This window comes from Haplochromis burtoni, unplaced genomic scaffold (genome assembly GCF_018398535.1).
Source record: "Haplochromis burtoni strain Fernald_Lab_line unplaced genomic scaffold, NCSU_Asbu1 Contig_28, whole genome shotgun sequence".
NCBI classification, from domain to species: Eukaryota; Metazoa; Chordata; class Actinopteri; order Cichliformes; family Cichlidae; genus Haplochromis; species Haplochromis burtoni.
This window is the reverse complement of record NW_024582389.1, coordinates 2,329,801-2,350,594: the sequence shown is the minus strand read 5'-3', so window position 1 is coordinate 2,350,594 and position 20,794 is coordinate 2,329,801. Positions and strand designations below refer to the sequence as shown.

General features: G+C 38.7%; 2 protein-coding genes across 7 annotated transcripts in view; both read right to left on the bottom strand.

The window, feature by feature from the left end:
* napbb (N-ethylmaleimide-sensitive factor attachment protein, beta b) overlaps positions 1-1,927 on the bottom strand; it is a 19,301-nt gene extending 17,374 nt beyond the window's left edge. For both annotated transcript variants that reach the window (XM_042219084.1, XM_042219085.1), the window contains exons 1-2: positions 1,696-1,927; positions 176-255 (exon numbers count right to left, since the gene is read on the bottom strand). In XM_042219084.1, coding sequence (XP_042075018.1) covers positions 176-255; positions 1,696-1,796 — 181 coding nt within the window. In that variant the 5' untranslated portion in view covers positions 1,797-1,927. The remainder of the gene's footprint in view (positions 1-175; positions 256-1,695) is intronic.
* A 3,808-nt stretch (positions 1,928-5,735) lies between these two features.
* On the bottom strand, positions 5,736-19,574 carry gpcpd1 (glycerophosphocholine phosphodiesterase 1). Of its 5 annotated transcripts, none has more exons than XM_005917711.3 (21): positions 19,287-19,574; positions 17,942-18,084; positions 17,544-17,633; positions 17,298-17,388; positions 17,076-17,160; positions 15,775-15,850; positions 15,005-15,046; positions 14,670-14,793; positions 14,197-14,440; positions 13,896-14,058; positions 13,596-13,725; positions 13,355-13,409; positions 13,175-13,267; positions 12,992-13,066; positions 12,293-12,332; positions 11,947-12,005; positions 11,781-11,846; positions 11,559-11,695; positions 11,051-11,186; positions 10,248-10,408; positions 5,736-7,037 (listed from the first exon to the last, which is right to left on the bottom strand). In XM_005917711.3, the coding sequence occupies exons 3-21, from the start codon at positions 17,590-17,592 to the stop codon at positions 6,842-6,844; spliced, it is 2,022 nt and encodes a 673-aa protein (XP_005917773.1). In that variant the 5' UTR covers positions 17,593-17,633; positions 17,942-18,084; positions 19,287-19,574; the 3' UTR covers positions 5,736-6,841. The 5 variants fall into 5 exon arrangements, with proteins under 5 accessions (XP_005917773.1, XP_005917774.1, XP_005917775.1 ...); XM_005917712.2 differs by lacking the exon at positions 19,287-19,574 and adding an exon at positions 18,251-18,316; XM_005917713.3 differs by lacking the exon at positions 19,287-19,574 and adding an exon at positions 18,238-18,298.
* Between the last annotated feature and the right edge of the window lie 1,220 nt (positions 19,575-20,794).

Below are 20,794 nucleotides of genomic sequence, written 5' to 3'. Positions count from 1 at the left end.
TGACACTCTTGATTATGCGCATAACTTGAACCCAACTTAAGTGTGGCACTTTCACAAAGTTTGCAGTTACAGCGCCAAAAAAATAAATAAAATAAAAACTTGTTCAAATGAGCAGCAAAAGTGAGTGGAAAATTTTAAGGTGTGGATGTCATAAGCAATAATCAGTTCATCGCACCGCTCCAGTTCTTGGCCATCTTGAACATGTTGGCTGCTCTGCAGTACATCTCACATGCCTCTTCCACTTTGTGATGTCCCCTAAAAAAATATATTCATATGAGGAGAAAAACAAGAACACAGTTTTGAATTTAGTGCAAAATGTTCATTGCATTTTGTTTATGAAAAGGACGATCATGCTGAGCTATATGTAAAGACACACTATTGTTAGATTTTCCACTAAGATGCAATGGTTGGCTTGTCCTAAATAAACCTTCTACACAGGCACTATAGAGCTCAATTCCTTTTGACAGCCAGCAGACCCCTGGGAGCTCCCTGTAGTCGTAATCATACTCTGGCCATTCAATCATGGCAGAGGATTACATCATTGCCTGGCCGGCAACAGAATTAGCAATATGAAGCCTGGCAATGGTTATCCTGGATAAGAACTGCAGCGTAGTAACATCTGGGGCTCATCTGTGCAGAGGTTTAGAGAAAAAAAACAACCCAGAGTCACACGGGGCTATCGTCGAAGGTTTTTTGCATTAAGAGTCTAAACAAACAATATTTTTTATTCATTACCGGATAGAATATACACACGTTTGCAAGATTTAAATAAGGTAATGCTGATCTCTTCTGGGGTCACTGACAGTGGCAAAAGATTTGGATAGAGCTTCTGTAATGACGACCATTGGGAAAGCAAGACGCATGAATACAGGTACAGATATAAAAGAGAAACGTTTATTTGGTTAGAACTGGTCAGATAAACCAGAGGGTGTGAGTTAGGAGCTTCCTAATCAAAATACACTTCACCCCTCCTCCAAGCGTCCTCCATAGTTTATGTATAGCATGAATCTAATGACAGCATCTGCCATTGCTATAGTTATGGGGATTAACGAGGGTGTTGGTCACATCTGAAGGCAACCATTAACTGTAGTTAATGCAATAAATTCACTCCTCTGCGGATTACATCAGGATTAGATGATGTGCTGCTGCTGGTGATTTAACTCTGATTACGTTGTTTTCTATTTTTTTTAAGTCCTTTTTATTTTGGGGGGTATTTAATTAAGAAACATGATCCAGGACTTGCCATTAAACTGATTTAATAGAAATAAACAGTTCAATGACATTAATGAACTTACCAGCACACTGTATGTGTAAGCTGACATAACAGGCAGTATTAAACAAAGGAAAGACTGACAGCTATAGTAAATAAATTAGATATTTTAAGCTTGCTAAAACAGTCTGCTGCGTAGCCTCAAGGCCAGCGCTAAGTCTAGCAGGAGGTCGTGATCTGCTGGCTTGTTTACAAACCTAAAAACAGCTAAGTTAGCTAACTGCCTCGCAGGTACGATTGCGCTGCATGTCATCTTCCTCTACGTTAACAATCAGCTAAACTTCTATAACATTTAGCCTGTTCACATACGGACACCTCAGCTAGCTAACTGAAAGCAAGTGTGAATGGAAACAGGCTCCGTGCCAACTTTGCCGCTGACACTAAACGCTTGCTAGCTGTTGTTCTTTGGTGCAGTGCTGTCTTACCCTCCAAACATCCCTCCCAAAAAAGAACCAGACGACTTGACTTTTTTGTCAGCGTCGGCCATAAGCTGAATAGCTTCCTTCTCTTTCCCAGAGTTGTCCATTTCTTGTCTGTAGTTGGGGGAGGAAAAAAGCTAACAGTTAAGCAGAAAACACCCGCAGAGGATTCAAGTGTGTACAGTAAGGATTACAGTCGACGGGTTTATTTAGCGTAGGCGTGCACAGCTAGTGGCTTAGGCGAGTGCCGTGGCATCACGGGAGTTGGAGTGCTTTACGCCCCAAACTCAGCAAGAGCCGAGGCAAAAAAGAACTACAACTCCCAGCCAGATATGAGCAAATTTTCTTATGTCCGTGTTACGTAATATCTTGTGCCAAATTACAAAATAAATGTTGTAATTATTTTTTCTTAGTTCGTTTTTTCTGCAGCATTTAATAAAAAGAAATTATAGTTAAATAATAAAATAAAATATTTTTGTCTGAATTTAGAAACACAACAATTAGTGTCCTTTGTGTTTCTGTACAGCAGAGGGCGCGAAAGCAGTGCAACTGACTAATTATACTATAAACATTTTGACTTTCCTAATTATTCATTTTGCTAAATGAAGCTCAAACAACTTTTTGTTGCTGTTGTTATTTCGACAAAACTTCAAATTGCTTACATTATACTGTGCGTGTGCAGTTATGTCCTTTTTTAAACTAAATTAAACTGTAGAGGGAAACGTGCATTTGGAAAATCTAATTCATTTTATGGGTTCAGCAAAACAATGCCATTGGGTACAATTAGACTTTGACTCTATTCTCCTGGTGAATGTAAATTCTCAATAAGGGCTTAAAACCAAGGAGCTGGTGGTAGACTTCCGCAGGCACAAGCATTCTCCACTGCAACCACTGAACATCCAAGGTATGGACATTGAGGCTGTGGACAGCTACAGGTACCTTGGTGTTCATCTGAACAAAGACTGGACTGGACTCATAACTCAGACGCCCTCTACAGGAAAGGGCAGAGCAGGCTGTACCTGCTGCGGAGACTCAGGTCGTTTGGGTGGAGGGCCCACTCCTGAAGACCTTCTATGACTCTGTTGTGGCTTCTGCTATCTTTTATGGCGTGGTCTGCTGGGGCGGCAGCATCTCTGCTGGGGACAGGAAGAGACTGAACAGGGTGATCCGAAGGGCCAGCCTGTGTACTGTATTTATTCTTATTGTATTCTAATTTTTGCGTCATAACTTTTGCACTGTCCACTTCCTGCTGTGACAAAACAAATTTCCCACGTGTGGGACTAATAAAGGTTATCTTATCTTATCTATCTTAAAACAAACTGTCGTAACATGTGACCGTACATAGCCCCCTAGCTCAGCTGCTCTAACATTTATAAACTGTTAAGATTTCTAAAAAGTGTGAGAAAGACACTATTGTGATCGTCCTTTTTCTGTATTCAATCCTTCCAAGTCGTACAACAAGGCTCTCATTCAGAGCTGGTCAAACAGTAGGTTACAAATGATAATGCTTGTCATTTACATTATACAATACGTAATTACTTAAATATTAATTGTAACCAATTATGTAACAACAGTGAGTGTCTACAGCCAACTGCAAATGACGGTGGAGGCTCTGTCATGGTTTGTCATGGTTCATTTCAGCCAGTGGTGTTGGGGATCTTGTGAAAATTGGAGGAATTATGAACAGAGAAAAGTACACCAGCCTTTGATTGGCCGGGGCTTCAGTTTTCAGCATGAAATTCCAAACACACTACCAATGCAGTAAAATATCTGGATAGAAAAACACATACTGGACCTTAATATTACTGAAGCAGTGTGGGATAATTTTGACAGAGATCATCCAAAGAAGCCTGGGGAAATATTCCTGCAGACTACTTAAAGAAATGACCAGAAAGCTTCCCTAAGAGATCTGATGAAGAATAAAGGTCGTCAAACCAAATACAGACTTTCAACTTTGTTGGAACTCTGCAAACTCCTTTGCCTTATGTACTCTATTTTCAAGGATATTTGTACATTTTCATAAATTGCTGACCCTATTTCCTGTTTCCTTAGCAAAATATAAAGAAACGAGGCTCTATCAAGGCTTAAGCACAGTGTTGTAGGCTATATATATGGATCAAAGTCTGCATACAGCAGCAACTTGTATGTCAAGCAAGAGTGGGAAAACAGCTGGTGCCCTCATATTTCAAATGCTTACAAGAGTAGAAGTCAGTGTGGTAAGCACTGTTTGCTGTCCCTATATTATCTGGATATGTCTGACTCTCATTAAGTATAAAATTTGTATATTAGATATATTATTAGTTAAATTGTTAATATGTTAACATATTAACGATTTAACTAATATTTTAACTAATTTAACTAATATAAAATATAAAGACAATTGTCTTTATATTTTATATTACAGAATAACACTTTAAGCTGTAATCTGATGTAAGGGAATTTCTATTTCTAGAGCCAGAAAAATGCTGACATACCACAGACATACAGCATATCATCTGCAAAGTGTTTTGTCCCGGGTATGATGAAAAAGCAGTCCCTTTTTTTCCTGAAAGATTATGGTGTCATTGCATAGTTTGTCCAGCAGAGTGCGCTGCAGCTCTGTTGTTTACAATTCTGCACCGTTTGCAACATAACGATGATATGGAAGGACTTTAAGGACATGGGTGGTGTCCTTAAAGCACAAGAGAATAGAAACAACTTTATTGTTTGTCACAAAGCAGCGGAGAGAAAAGTCATCAGTGGCACCGCTCTAAATAGAAACAAGTAACACAAACATAAAAAATGATAAAGGGCATCAGAGTTAAACATTAGTCTGTAATAATACAAGGATATAACATCATTAAAAAACATTATTTAAAATATTTACAGCTGAGGGATAAACGATCCTCTGTTGACCTTTGTCTTAGCCAAGGGGACTCGATTATGCCAGCCTGATGGTAACAGCACTGATGGAGATGATGCAAGGGGGTTCTGTGTGGTCACATGGCCTTCCTAGTAAGTGACCCAATACCACTCACTCAGACAGCGGTGCTTGAACAGAACCTGTTTTCTCACCAGCCTGTTTGGTAATCAGAGAGAGTGTTGTGTATAACAGTGAGGCTGTACCAGGATGAAATCAGAGTCAGTGACAGGCGTTAAACCAGCCATACTGATATAAAATCTGAGTATCCTCAGTATTTATGGTCCTCGTTGAGTCTTTTTGTGCAGAGAGGTCTGGAGAGTCCAGGCGACGTTGGTGGAAAATTGACAAACAGTGAACGTATCAGTATGTCTTGAACTTAACTCCATATAAAGAGCAACTCCCTGGAAATGGCATTTGTCATGACCTCATAAGAGTCTGTTTACTTTGACCTTTTAATGTATTGCACTAAGAACAGCTCTCTTATCTACATTTAATGTTTGTTTTACTAGTCTGGTTGCATCTGTAACAAGCAACCTGGTAATCAAAACTCTAATCTAAAAAGCAGAAGCAATAAAGACATTACTACATGAGTCAACTTAGTTTTTGCGTCAAGAAAAATTTCATGCATTTTGCAATTGTTTACATGGTTTACCAATATTCTAAAAGGTACTCGTACTATAATCATAATTTTAAACCAGTTTCTAATAACACAATATGGGTTAAATGAGAAAATACATTAAAAGCCATGTGTACAGTCAAGATATAGATAGATAAGATATGGCAACAGTGAAGCTGCTACGGAACACAATTACTGATTAATTTTAATAGTGAACAGTTCAGGCCACTGGTTTGACTTTTATGACTCACCTTCTACAGTAGAAACTTTCAAGGGAAAACCAGTGAAGGGTAATTACACACTGGCTACACCTGGCTGAACACTTCAACTACAGATTACAGCTTTGTAACAGTGACTCAGTCATATTGCAGTGCAGCTTTGGTACAATGAAAATGCAGATCCATTAAAATCAAAAGATCAAATGGAAATTCTTAGTTAGACTGTGACTATTATGAAAATGTGAAACGTTAAGTTTCTTGGAAAAACAAAAGTCAAAGAAACCATCGTATTCATCGGGGTTTTTTTTTATATGTATTTATATTGAACTGGTAGTTATATTACATCTTAGACACTTTTCATTCTTTCAGTTGTTCAGATACACAGACGATACATGCAGCAATCATCAGTCTTTGTGGTTAAAAATTGTGCGATAACACAGATTTATACACTTCTAAAAAGGGTAATGTCCACCAGAAATGAGTCCGCCACCCAAAAACCATCATTGGTGTTGTAAATTCCAATAATATATACACAGTATGGAAGTGTATGCATCTCAACTCAAGTCTATTCTAATCAGTGATTGAGGTATTGGTAATGTTCAAATAAAAAGGCAAACATAAGCATTTTCCCCCTTTAAGGCTGTGGTATAAATGTGCACTGCAAATAAATACAGTTTCCCATTTAACCTCAAATCAAGTACAAAGGAGAAAAAAGTAATCAAAAAAAACAAACAAAACAGTACATCCAGTGTGCTGTATCCAAGTTAAAACAATGGCTACTTATTACCAAGTCAATAATCAGGAGTTTGAAGGCATCATAAAGAGGATCAGAGTGGTATGGTAACCTCTAAACATCATCAAATTTGAACATTTTTGTGCGCAGTGAACAGGTGGTATGCAAAATTAACCCAGCAACTGACTAATTTGTGTGAAAAATTTTTTCAAAATTACTTATTGATATTTAGGATCAATAAATCATGGTTACACGCACATAAAAACATACCCCTGAACCACACCACATGCATTTTGCATTCGATAGAACAGATGTAACATTGGCTTCATAAATATCCACTCATGAACAATTTGTCAGCTTAACCTCGTTTCCAGCATGATGAAAACCTCTGTGCAGACTGCTCTTATACAAACAGGCCGGCGTCTGACAGAGAAAAACGAAAAGCATTTGTGGCTGCTTTCACTTTTTGGCTAAACATACACGTGTTCAACAGAAAGTAAATAATAAAACTTCACTGAAGCTAAACGACAGCCTGCAAAAACCTGCTAATGACTGGAGTGGAGTGAAGGTGGTCTGAGTGGTTTTAGTGATATAAACCTTCTAGAGTCACCCATTTCTACCATGGTCCTCTTGAGTTTGTCTGTGTAGCAACAGTACAGAGAAAGGTAGATCTTTAGGGATATTTATGAGGAGCTGAGACCAGAGTCTGACTCGAGGTTTCCACCACGGTCCTTTGAGGCAATGCATGGTGCCAAGGAGCAGGGAATCGAGTAGCAGGAACAAGATGAGCTCTTTAGGGTCTCTGTAATAACCTCCTGCAGGGAGTGTTGTTCCTCTATCTGGAAGATGTTTGGCTGTTCTATTGAGTCCTCACCAATACTAGTTGTGGGGGGAAAAAAAGAAAAAGAAAAGACATGCTAGCAGTTAGATCAGTGACAGTATCGTGTACACAAGCATGCTGGTACGATGGCACCAACACAATCAATGGCACAGAACAATCCACAGACAAAAGTACTAACAAACCTTTAGTTTATCTATTCCTCACATAAGTTCAATAACAATCTCCACCAAGCAACAGAAAATACTTCTGTTCTGCTCTAAACCATCAAGAAGAGTCAGAATTTTACAGAAATTCACATTCATTATTTCCATGCACCCACATTAATACAATCAGCAGGATTTGTTGCATTCATTTGGGTCAGGGAAATGATTGCACTGGCGACCATTCTGTGAGTGAGAAGCTGCCTTTTTCTGCAAACATTTTAGATCCCATTAATCTTTGAAGACCCCAGTTTTTGTTTTTGAACCTGCTGGGTATGTTACATACCAGTGGCTTATAAGGTATTCCTTCCAATATGAAGTAGATGTTGTTGTGAATGGGCAATACACACATTAAAAACTGGATGGCTCACTTTCTGAACCAAAGCAGATTAGGTCAAGTACGAACAAAAGCATCTATGATCCCTTTTGTAGGACACAATCATTATCGACATGTCTGTGTAAATATGTGCACTCAAAGGAAGTCAGATATGAGACTCCAATAATAATGAAAACATCACATATTGAGCGATGTAAGTCTAACATCCTTTCATGAAAGATGCTGTTAAATAGGTTCACAAAATAAAGACAGAGAGTTCAGTGCAATCAGCCCTTTTGTACATAGAGAGTTGTAGTAAAGGCAGATCATCCACAAGCCCCATAAGTGCAAAAGCAAAACAAACAAACAAACAAAAGAACATATTTGTGAAGAATAATGCTATTATACCCGACAAAGTACCTTTGTGAGCTATTTAAAACTACACAGTGAGTATGCATGCTTTAATAGGTGGCTTAGTGTTAAGCAACATTCATATTTTAGTACTACGCGAATAAGATTAAAACTAGGTGTTAAAGTAGTTCATACACAAGCCAACGCCTCCAGAGGTGCCGTCTCATGCACCAAACAAACCATTTGCTCTTGCTGCCTTCTTTGTTTCAAAGTTCAACATCACTGTGTACAGTTTAAAATGAAGCACGTAATAAGGAGGCCTTTCAAAGCATACCCAAACAATACAGGCATTATTAAAAAGGAAGTGAAGCCGCTTTCAGCTAACAAAACTAGGAAATGATGAACATGGCAGTTGACCAATCAAAACAACTTTGATTATTACAATTAGATTTTAGCAAAATGCAAAGCATTAACCACTGCTACCTGAACATTAAGTGGAATATGGAAGGAAAAGATGATAAGTCAACCGTCTTGCATCATTGTCGAGAACATCCTTTTGTTCTTTCAGCTTTTAATGAGTGAGATTCATTCAAGCTTTATTTTTAAAGGGGCAAAAACAAGCCAAGGAGTGTTCAGAGGGAAAATAAACAAAAACACAGCCAGAACCAGAGAGACATTACGGGAATCTGGAGAACTTGAGTCTAAATATGGAACCAAGCTTTCAGAAATTCTGTAAGAAAGAAGCACAGTTATAACAACAACTACCTGGAGAGGTCAACTGGTTTGTGATGGGTTAAAACAGGTGTTAAAACACAAACTAGAGTGTGCGCGGCTGTTGTCTTTTCTGCAGGGGTCTGCAGAAATCTGGGGGAAAGTGCTAACGGGAATGTAGAGTCACTGTCATTGTACAGTCAGACATGGAACTGAAACTGATAACAAACAGGCTCTGCTGACCACGCAGCTTTGCGAAAGACCAGAGAAAACCCTGTCACCCTGCCTACAGCTCCAGCCAAGCTTTATGTAACAGCACTGGCACATTGTGTGCATTCATTTTACACTCACAAATTAGTCAATGAATACTCAAAGCTTTTGTGTCAAAAGCTACGCCAGTACCAAATAATTAAAATGTGTCCCGGCACTGAATTATATAACTCTGTAAACCTGAAAAAGAAGCCGGAAAGCAGCTCAGTATTGTACTCCGTAATAAGAAAAGGACCTTGGAATGCAATAATCCCTGATAAACCTGAAAGGCCTCTGAAATACCCTACAGTCTCAGCCAGAGCAGAAACACAAGGAGTACAAAGTGATATTTAACAAGCAGGTGTTTCAGATACTTTGTGTATACTTTACTATATTATCAGTGTTGGTTTCTTTACTGTAGAAGTTAGTAGCTCATTTAGTGAGTTACAATTCTCTGTGCCAAAGCACAGATAGCATATTTGTAGAGTGGATAAAATAATGATTTTGTTCCTTTCTAGGTGGTGATTAAAAGGAGCTTCCACTTTCAACTAGTATCAATTAAACATCGTACTAGATGTAAATTGTACTGCCACTGCCATCTTGAAGCTATACTGCCTAGACTGTGACAATGTTAATGATATTAGTAGGTGGCAGGTGTAGATAACATACACAGCATGTACCAAAACAGCTCTAAATGCAAACTCAGACTCTGCAATACAAGTCACGTGTGTATATCTGTGTGAACATACAGATATATAACATATCTGTTAATCATTTATGTGCAGAGCACTGCCAAATGAGTCAGCCCCGAAACAACACAACAGTAACATAATGTTCCTGAAACTTAATAAAACGCAAAGCAAAATGCTCGGAAAGGAATTCACTGGTCTCCTGTTAGAGGACAATTGGACCGAGGAAATACTGTGACTCGGCTGACATGTAAAGCAAGCCTAACGATGTGAATCCTATAAGTCTGACAAGTAACATAATCACAAGCTCCAAGAGAACATAATGACAACAAAGTGAGGAGCCCACAGGCCTGGAAATTCACACAACACCAACAGTTAAAAATAACTAATTTGGTTTTATCGGGTTTCAGAAACTCTGCTTGGAAAACTCACAAAAAAGAAATAAAAAAAAACAACAACAAAAAACACCCAAACACAAGATCTTGTTTCTGTCACTTGTACTTTTGTCCAGTAAGATTACACTTGTGTAGTTTCTCGTCTCAAATTACATAACCGAGTAGTGCAAATATAGCAGTGTGCAATAATTAACAGGAGAATACACTAACTTCAATACAGGCCAACTAAAGAGGAGACAAGTCCTTCCTCATTGCTCCTTACCTTGAACCTTGAAATAGTCTATGCAACAATAAATTAACGTGGCAGCCACAGATAAGCAAGGTTAACTCAGCCTACCTGTCATAGATGAGCCCGTCGATTCCCTGCTCTCTCAGCTTCCTTCTGGTTTCGTGATCATTGTTGTCATCCCCCCAGCTGAATACCACTAAGCCTTTAGACTGGGCATCCCCAATGTAGCTAAGGTACTTTAACAGCTCTTCTGTGTGGGCGCTGATTCCCTGGAAAACGACAGTCATATATAGATTAGATTAAATACGGTCCATCCTAAAAAATAAATAAATAAATAAATACCTTCTTACATAAAGTGGTGAGGATGAATCACTAAAGTACTCTCAGCCCTTCGGACTGAAACATTCAAGATGACTGACTATACACGACATATTCAGTAGCACTTATAAAAAGAACATCCATCCATCCATTCGCTTCCGCTTATCCTTTTCAGGGTCGCGGGGGGCGCTGGAGCCTATCCCAGCTGTCATAGGGCGAAAGGCGGGGTACACCCTGGACAGGTCGCCAGTCTTTCGCAGGGCTAACACATAGGGACAGACAACCATTCATACTCGCATTCACTCGCACATTCACACCTAGTGACAATTTGGATTAATCAATTAACCTATCCCCACAAGCTGCATGTCTTTGGACGGTGGGAGGAAGCCGGAGTACCCGGAGAGAACCCACGCAAACACGGGGAGAACATGCAAACTCCACACAGAAAGACCCCGGCCTGATGGTGGAATTGAACTCAGGACCTTCTTGCTGTGAGGCAACAGTGCTAACCACCGTGCCACCGTGCTGCCCGAACATTACACTGAAAAACCTGAAGACTAATCATTGTAGTAAAGCACGCGGTTGTATCTCACCAGAATATTTTCACTCTGGGCGAAGCTCATGGCAATTTTAGTGGACTGGCACCGGATGTCCATCATCTCAGGATACTTGTCTGAAATTCCCTGAGTGAGGAAGAGGATGGGGTACTTGTTCTGCTTATGACGCACCCTGAAGGACAAGCACAAACAGATATCACAAACTGCTGGAAAGCACCTATTAATAACTAAATGCTGGAAGGGCAACATCTGTTCATGAGTTCAATCTAGTAAGAGAATAGGAGACTCAAGCAGCTAAACATCCAGAGCCATGCTTTACTATGAGACTGAACTACCTAAAGGTGCCCTAACAAAGAGATTATTCAGCAACAACTTATTTAAAGCAACTCTTGTAAAAACACAGTCTGAGGAATTTCAAAAAAAAAAATCTTTCTACTGAATATACACTTTATCCATCCACATATAAGTGTTTAGCATTTGTGAATACCAGAGAGTTTATCTCAAGAGTGTTAGCATGTGCCCCTTTTAATCCTTTTGCACTCACATGGTGCAGATGTCCGGGTCAAAACAGGAGAACACGATGCGTCTTTTTCCACCTTTCTGCAGAACATCTGTCAGGACAATGTCCAAAAAGGTGTTCATGTTGAAGTAAGATGATAAGTTTCCGTCCCATGACCCATCCTGTCAATACAAAGCATGACCAACAACGTCAGGTTACTTTGACAATGACAGTCTTGAACTTTTGACTTTACTTCTGAATATTAACCTTCATCTGGCAGATCCACTTGAGCTCGATATTGAAGCCGACGTTTTCAGGAACAGCTTGGAAGATCTGTAGAGAGGTACAGAGCAAAATCCTTTATTACACTGGGACATAAAAATCAGACTAAGAGGAAGAGATGAAGATGGTTCAATCAAATTATGTCATTTACCTGTGAGAGCGAGGGGAATGGCTGATGCTCATCAATTTCATCTTCATCATCCAGCAAATCTGAGCAAACGAAAACAGATTACTCTACATTACTCTACATTCAACATATCTTTACAAGATGATGTGTACAAAACAAGCTTGGATAAACAGTGTCATCTACAGTGTACAAAACAACAAATCATTGCTTAAATAAAATAACTTGTCTTAAACACCTCATGCAACAAAACCTCTATAAACATGACAATATAATTTCATAACCAAGCCATTTTACTCTTTGAACCAAGGTCTTAGCATGATCATGTGAGTATTGAAAGAATAAATGAATGAATGAATAAATAAATGCACACCTTTGTGATCGTTTACTTTCATTGCAGTGACATGAGCCAGCTGTGAAAAAAACAAAAAACAAAAAAAACAAATAAACAAACCAAAAATACATAAACTAATTAAAAACAACCCCGCCCCAAAAACTTTTTGCATTAACATCCTTCACCAAGTTTCATAGTTTTAAAGAAACTGATCAGAGTGTAAAATGTAATCAATTCCACCAAAATTCGAGCTGGTAGATTTTTTTTCCTGCAGTCTTGCTAAATGATTGTTAGGTAACAATCTGACCTCTGCATCAGTGCAGGGGACCATGATGTTTCTTGTATGATCAATAAAGCAATCAATAGGACCGTTTTAGGCAAACAGGTGGGTAAATGTAGTGTTGGTTCAAATGTGATACTATGAATATCTATACACATCAGAAAAAAAGGAGCTTTTCACTATGATCTACTCCACTGAGCATTTGATTTTATTCTGGTATGGAACAACAGAAGCAGAGGAAAAGGCATCCATCCATCCATCCATCATCTGTAAGAAGTTTTGCAGACTTTCTTTTGTTCTACAGCTGTTATAACTGTTAGGAAAGGTATGGTTTGGAAACCTTTTACCTTTCTGTGCAGAGGTATAGCTCAGGAATTATAGGTCAAGCTGTCTGATTGATGACATTCCTAAGCTGACACAATCATGACAGACAGATTTAACTTGAACAGCATTATTACCTTCAAAAGCTGCAGCTGGTCATATGTCAGGTCTTTGACTGGCACCTCAATGAGTTCCAGGTTCTTGTCATTTTTCTGTTGAGTGTGAGACAAAATATTAGCACGACATGGGAAACTGATCATGCAGTGCTACTATGAATTTCTCTCATTAGCTCTGAGGAGCCAATTACAATCATAGTTTACCTTCTTAGTGGATATGCAGCAAGTCAGGTCATGGTATACAATAGGAACAGCATCCTTGGAGAGGTGAACATCGAACTCTACAAAGGCTACGCCCTGTGAATACAGAAAGAAAACTAATTTAGTAGATGCAATAGCAGGGCAGTAGTACTGACTCATGCAATAATCTTCTTGGTGACTTACATGCTTAGCAGCACTTTTAAATGAGGCTATTGTGTTTTCTCTGATTCTGTGGTGCCTGTTAAACACAAAATATCCACAAGATCACATAAAATATTCCATGATGGATGTCACTGGTTATATCATCATGTCAAAATGTGTGATGAACCATATCTTGAAAACAATCTGAATATTATCTGAAGACAAACACAAAGCAGCAAATGTTTAATTTTAAGTTGGGTAGTAGGCAAAGATCATCACTCACTTGGCTGCATGGGTGCTGCCTGCTCCCCTGTGACCCACATCCAAAGTACCTCTCTTTTTCCAGTACTTTGTGTATGACGAGCTCATGTCACACTGCAGTCCCTGGATGGGTCGGATTACCAGGTAATCCACTAAAATGAATTAATAAGTTAACATCTTTGTACATTCACAGTATGCATAAATTCTGGCAAACATGTAAAAGGAAGCTCAAGCTGGTCATAAATTTATGTAGATTTTGTATCTCATTTTGTCATAAATAAATATTTGTGGGGGAAAAAAAAAAAAAAAAGGGAAAACTTACCTCTTACTTTTCCAATGGTCTGCCTGGAATTTCGTCCCATTATGGGAAGAGTGACTACTCCAATATCATTGCCACTCTCCAAAAATGAAGAAGAGAGGAGGCAGGCAGCGCCCACATGTCCTGGATGGATGTCCCCCTGGACTACATGCTCACTCAGATCCTCCTGTTAACAAAAACACTAGATTATTACAACACAATTCAATTTACCTAAATAAATACCAGCTGTGCTGCTTTCCCTTCCTTTCACCATCAATTACCAGATGTACAGAATTATTAGAGACGGTGATCCCAGGAGGATTACCTCAAAGAACTCAAATGTGAGCTCAAGGTTATCTGGGTCCATGGTGTGAATACTGTACTCAGTCCACTGGGAAGGCTCCAGAGCATAGCCACACTCAGGCTGCGAGTGGCGTGACTTATAGCCATTGGCACTAATCATACTGATTTCCAGAGTGGTGGTCATCTTGTGCCAAGATGAAGGACTGAGCTCGTTTTCATCCTCATCGTCTTCCTCTTCCTCAACGCCCTCTAATGTCAACTTGATCCTGCATAAACAGGTACAACAGTTCAGATAAAACCACATTCAAACACATACTGTAAAGACATTTTGCATCGAATGATAAAGCTTATAATTTCAGCTGTCGTTTATAGATACTTATGCAGGACTTCTTGAACTCAGGTGAAAGATCGATCAGGTAACGACTGCACATTAACGATCTGTGCCCTGACACTTTCTCTAGCTGGTTTTAAATTTAGCCTCTGTGTAATCAATACCTGAAGCGAGACTTCTTGAATTTTTTCTTAGTGATGGACACTGGAGCCTTCTTGGAATGGTGCAGACGTAAGCGAATTTCTGTCTGACATGTCAGCCACCCAGAGTCAAGACAGTTTATCCCATCTGCAGAAAGAGAAGACACAGACAGGAAAGCATGTGATCAGACTTCACACCCACTCTGTGTCTCATGAATGCTGACCACAGAACTGGTGATGGCTATAATATTTGAAGAAAGGAACTGTAATGTAATTAAAAATCTATGACACACAACAAAGTGCAGTTATTGCACTTTGTTATTGTGTGCTTTTTTTTGGCATTTTTAATTCCAACTTACTGTGAAATCCAAACTGTCCATCATCAATATTCTGGTGTGTTGCTGCAGTAAAGGAGAAGAGAATTAAAAATGGGACAAAGGGATCTCATGGAGACAAAAGTTGAAGACAAATCAAACCAGAGCATTCAAGAATTTTCCAAACTGATCTGGAATAAATATAGTATTTTAAATCTTATTTTAACTTGTCACTTAGAATAAACAACAGAAATCAAAGAACGCAGTACTTCTAAAAAAATCCTACTGCAGTAGGAAATGCTTTTTTAAAGGACTAAAATACCACACAAAAATAAGAATAGGTGATAAGGTGCGGTCAAAGAAGGAAATCAGTGGGGTGTATAAGCAGCATTTCAAACTCATTTTGAATGAGTTTTCTTTTTTTAACAACACAAGCTTGTTAACAAAGAGAGCTTTACAGTAACAGATCATAATATCGGCTGCACTGCAGTGTCTCCTCCTTGGATCAGGATTATTGTACATCTTTTTTGCCAAATATCTCCCCAAAGCATACGCACAGCATCAAAAAGGCAAAAAGCTCCAGGCAGACAAGGTTTAAAGAGGAAACACTGCAGCCAGGTGGAAATGGCAATTCAGGCGTGAGTGTTATCCAAAACAACAAAACCCTCAGTAGGATAAGCCTGAACAGACTCTACACTGGTGTTTACAGGTAACTGTTAGAATAGAGAATGGGGGGTTTAAAGGGGGGTTGAGTATGACACACTTAATCAATCCCAACCCAACCAAACCTTGAACAGTTTTCTGTTGGTCTATACCTGTGGGGCTCATCGTGCGGGGGCGATGATGGGTCTCCCACATATTGACTATCACTTGACAGGGACCACCTGCACTCTGCAATTCCAATGTTTGGTACAATGTTAGGGTTTTCAAATCAGACACATTAACCTACTTTACATTAACCAGTCTGGTCTCAAAGCTGTCTTTGGACCAGACCGTGAGAAAGGAATTAGAGCCAGCACAGTCACCGATCCCCAGAAAGGGCAGTTAGCCACCATGGATTGAAATCTGAAAAGTGGATTTGTTAGTGACGTGTAAAAAAAAAAGAAAGAAAAAAGAAGGAAACATTTCTTTGTTTATGTTATCTTCTTTTAACTAAGTAATAGTCACAACAGAAACAACATGTATATACCAATACATTTTTAGAGGGAAAACCTCCCTAGAAGACTCAATGGCTGTCGATTCACGACCTAGTTAAAGACATCTTGTCATTTATTTAAAATTTTCTTTTTTTTTGCCTGTTAGGACTTTTTAAACACAATAATATAACTTGAGTTGAAGTGCGACAAAACAAAAACAAAGAAACAAAAAAAACCCAAACCCAAATGGGAGCTGTTCTTAAATTAAACCAGTAAGGCATCAAGTGTGAGCTTGCAGAGATTTCTCTGTAATCTACATAGCATCTTGTCGAAAACACAGTACAAACACATTATGAAATCAGGTTAAGTCATCCTCACACAAAGAGCGCTCCACCTGCTTTAGAAAAAGCATAAAAACACACTCTATGTTTAGGCTAAACAAAGTCAACAAAAACTGTAGCAAAGCATACACAGTGGGTGTTTTTTCCTTCCAAGGAATTTTGATCTCTGCTCTCTCAGTTTGTTTTCTATGCCTATTTTCACACACGAGGCTTCGAGGTGCAATGAAGGCCCACTGCTAGATTAGAGGAGGCCACCTGGGCAGTTTGTCTGTGGCTGACCAACACTGACAGATGTTTCTGAGAATGTAAACACAGAGGTACAGGCAGTCACACAGCGTTTGTGTAGATACCGTCTTAAACCAGGGCAACTGATATGCTTTCTAATATTTATTCTCACAAATTGGTATAAACTGTTGAGGTTTACAATGACTTTTGCTATATGGAAGAACTTCAGGGATTTGAAAATGACATCAATAGAAAAAAATACTAAGGCTCAAAGAATCCCGCACACCACAATGACCCACAAAACTTGTTTCAAAACAAACAATAGCTAGTCTAGTCTATTCAGTGGATCTTTTATGACTACGGGGGAATGAATCTTTCACATGGGGGACAATAAAATAATGAAAAGCAGCTCACCTTGGACTCTAGAAAGAAGCCTTTGAAATAGCGGTACTGGGTAACAACACCTTTAGGCACAGTGACTGTTGTAGTCCACATGCATCTACGGGGAAAAAACCCACACAGCTTACTTTTTTATTCTGACAAGGTAATTATAAATGACACTTGGCCACAAACTGTAAGGGGGGGGAGCAACCTGTATACAAGTATTTACAATATACACAAAAAAGTCTAACTTACTCATCACCACCAACAGGATGAAGAGTCACAGCTTTTTGGTGGCTCCAGCTTCCCAAGGCTTCACAGCTACCAACAACAGCAAATACCTCACCTATGGAAAATCCAAACAAGCCATGAACCCGATGAAACCTTATGAGAAAAAAATGAATGGGGCATGGCTACAAACTGAAACAAAGTCATCAGCCTTCTGATACAAGTATCGTGGAGAAAATAGGTTAAAGGTCACACCAAGTTTATCAGATATACCTGGGGATGTCTCTCCCCTGATTGCCAAAGTCACCTCACAGGTCTCCATTGTTTACACGGGAACAAACAGAAATAGGTGGCGCAAACAAGCTGTAAGATAATAACCATGAATTAGTTTGTGCAATTCTAAACTACAGATACAACTCATGCAATTTAAGCTAGAAAACATGCGGAGCACAGGACTGTTCAAAGTGAGGCCACAGTCTGCTAAAAACCTGCGACATTATCAAAATTATATTATCTAAGAAGTAATAGTAATGTAATTTATCTCTCAACAGTTAGCGCGTTAACTCCAGGTAAAATGCACATTAATCTAGTTTGTGTGTTAACAGAAATTGTGTCACAAAAACATCGTTAAAAATCCGAAAAGTAGAAGAATACAAACAGAAGCGACTAACCTTCTAAGTCTTGGTAGCTCTGTATCGGCTCCTGACACCCACGCGTAAGGAGAGCCCGCGGAAAACACACTTCGCCTATCCCGCTGACAGCTGTCGGTCCAAGCAAAAGCTAATCTGAACAGCCCATCCAACAACACCCATCTCTGTTCAGAGAAACAAGCACCAGATAGACAGGAAGCTTTACCTCAAGAGAAAACAAAACACTCACTGAAAATATAACCCTGTTTTGACAGAAACCTTGCAAAACCCCTAAAGACACAACTAAGTGTTGATTTACTAAGAATTAACTGACTGACATGAAAGCTTCACCATTGTTTAGCTGATTTAGCAAACATCCGGAAGCGCGTGCGTCAAAAGACCAGAAGTCACATACGACTTCCGGGATATATTTTTAAAAGTAAAACTACAGACCGAACGTCAACGAAATTATATCCAGAAGAACTTTGGTAAAGTTCTCCTGGATATATACATATCCATTTCTTTAGATTACACAAAATTAAGATACAAGTTTTTTTAATATATATGCTACTAAAACCTGTTGTGTACTTTTTCCATCTCATTGTCCAATATGATGGCTTTACCTGTGTTGAGGTTGTGAGATAGCTAAAAGAACCAGAACGAAATTTATGATCCATGATCATTGTGTTTTCATTTTTTTATATGTTTGGTGTACCGCTGGATTAACATTTTCACCTTTAATTATTATAATGAAAAAAAATGCATTTTTTTAAGACACCGTATTGTAAAACAGTGACAAATGAAAAGAAACTTTAAGACTATTATATTGGGACACAGAATGTAGAGAAAATAACATTCAAAACTAATCAGCAATGTTTTCAATATTAGCATTTGCATCGACAACATTTGGACATTGTATTAAAAATTCACTTTTATTTTGTTATCATTTTCTCTTCTTGTATTTGGCTTCCGGTGACCACTTGGGGAAGCCGGTTCATACCGCTCTGCACCGGATCTGAGGCGCGTCAACTATGCCGCATTCGCGTACTTTTCGGAAACACGGCAATTATATGAGGTATACCGGCAGAAAAACCTCGACCCCCGCCCACGTCGACTGCAGTAAAATATATTTCTGATAAATGTCTTACATGAAATCGCTTTTCTCACAAGGTCTTTTTTTTTAAATACTGTTTACAATCAAATGTACTCAGAAATAATATAAGCTTATAAAAATACACTGAAGAAAATCTTAAGCGTAGGAGCTTCTGAGAAGTCCACAATGCCACATCAACTGACTTTCTTAAGTTTGCTGCAATGCACCGGCAAACTAAAGTATGTACAACAATGACAACGCATAGAAAAAAAGTGTTGAGAAGTATCAACATACCATCAGCTGAAATCGATAAACCTGAGCATTTTCTTTGAAAATATGAGTTGTTTTTTAGACGAGGACGAAGTGCTCCGATATTAAATAGGAGGAGACGTTTGGGACAATTGCGTCATGAATCCGCCTTCTTGACTATTGAGAAAACAGATGTCCCACAAGTTGGCAATGATTTCCAAAACACACACACAGAGAAATAAATAGTCGTGTCTTTGGCAAGTCCTTTTCCACGAAAGCGTGAATTGCATAACGGAAATGCAAATATGTGATAGCATATTTGTATTTCTCGACGTCCTTGGGTCAAGAGCAGATGATCACTTTTCACTGTTTGGGCAGTCTGGGACAGGGAGGGATCAGATGATGTGGCCTTTTAAACTCACTTACCCTCTCAGACTTATGCACTGGAGAGTGTAACCTTACGGTACTTTAAACACTGCATGGACATTATAATTAAAACGCAAACTTTTATAAAAACAAATTGTAGAAAGCAGTTAATTATATTTCTGAAACGCCCATCCACTACTGATGCATTTTAAAGCAGGGTTGTCTTCACTGAGACTGGATGAACATTAGAAGTCTTACATGGTCAGACACTAATAGCCTATTACTGAAATAACTATAAATACGATCCGATGCAGATGAGCCAAAAACATTTTTTATTATTTTACTGTAGAGTATGTGGAAAAGGGTGTAACTACTGCAGCGGGTCAAGGGTTAAATGATAAATGCGAAGTAGGTTTGTACAACTGTGAAAATGTTTCACTATTGTTATTTTCAGCACCCAGATCCAAACAAAGTTTTTATAATATAAGGAAGGAAGATCTGGTTTCCAAATTAGGATGTATGAGACGTATTTGTAAATCATGTCGTCGAACAATTAACTACGAGACTTAATAATCAATGCCAAAATTTAGCCTGAAGCACCCTCTCGTGTTCAAATTAAGGTAACACACCATGCAACAGTAAGAAAACGCTGCAGTCTCAATCAGATCAGAAAACATATTGTCAGAACGAAAAGCGTCCTTATAAGTGCGATCCTGACATTCAGTCAGAGATAAAGGTGTATGTAAAGCACTTATGTACAACAAAAACAAAGCAGTTTATATACTTCAGCCATTTGTGTTTAAAAGCAGACACTAAATAAACATGAACCTTTTAGAGTATTTCTCACCATTCAACAGTCTGCTTGTTACAAGGCCAAAGACTGGAGCTCAGTCACTAGGAATTATTAAGGACGCCAAATCAACAGAAAAATCAGTGTGGATTTTAATTTTATAATCTTGCAATATTTCTGCTTCATTTCTGTGTTTCAAAATAAGGTAAAACCCAAATTTAAAAAACAAACAAACATAGGAAACATGTCACATGTTTAAACTATGTCATGAAAAATGTTAGCTCATTTTTTAAAAGGTTTGGATGGGTAAGTAAGTGGTACTACAAAGAATCCGCTTTGGGAACATTTTGTAACTCGGTTAACTCGTAACAGGTCAGTAACATGATTGGGAGTAAAA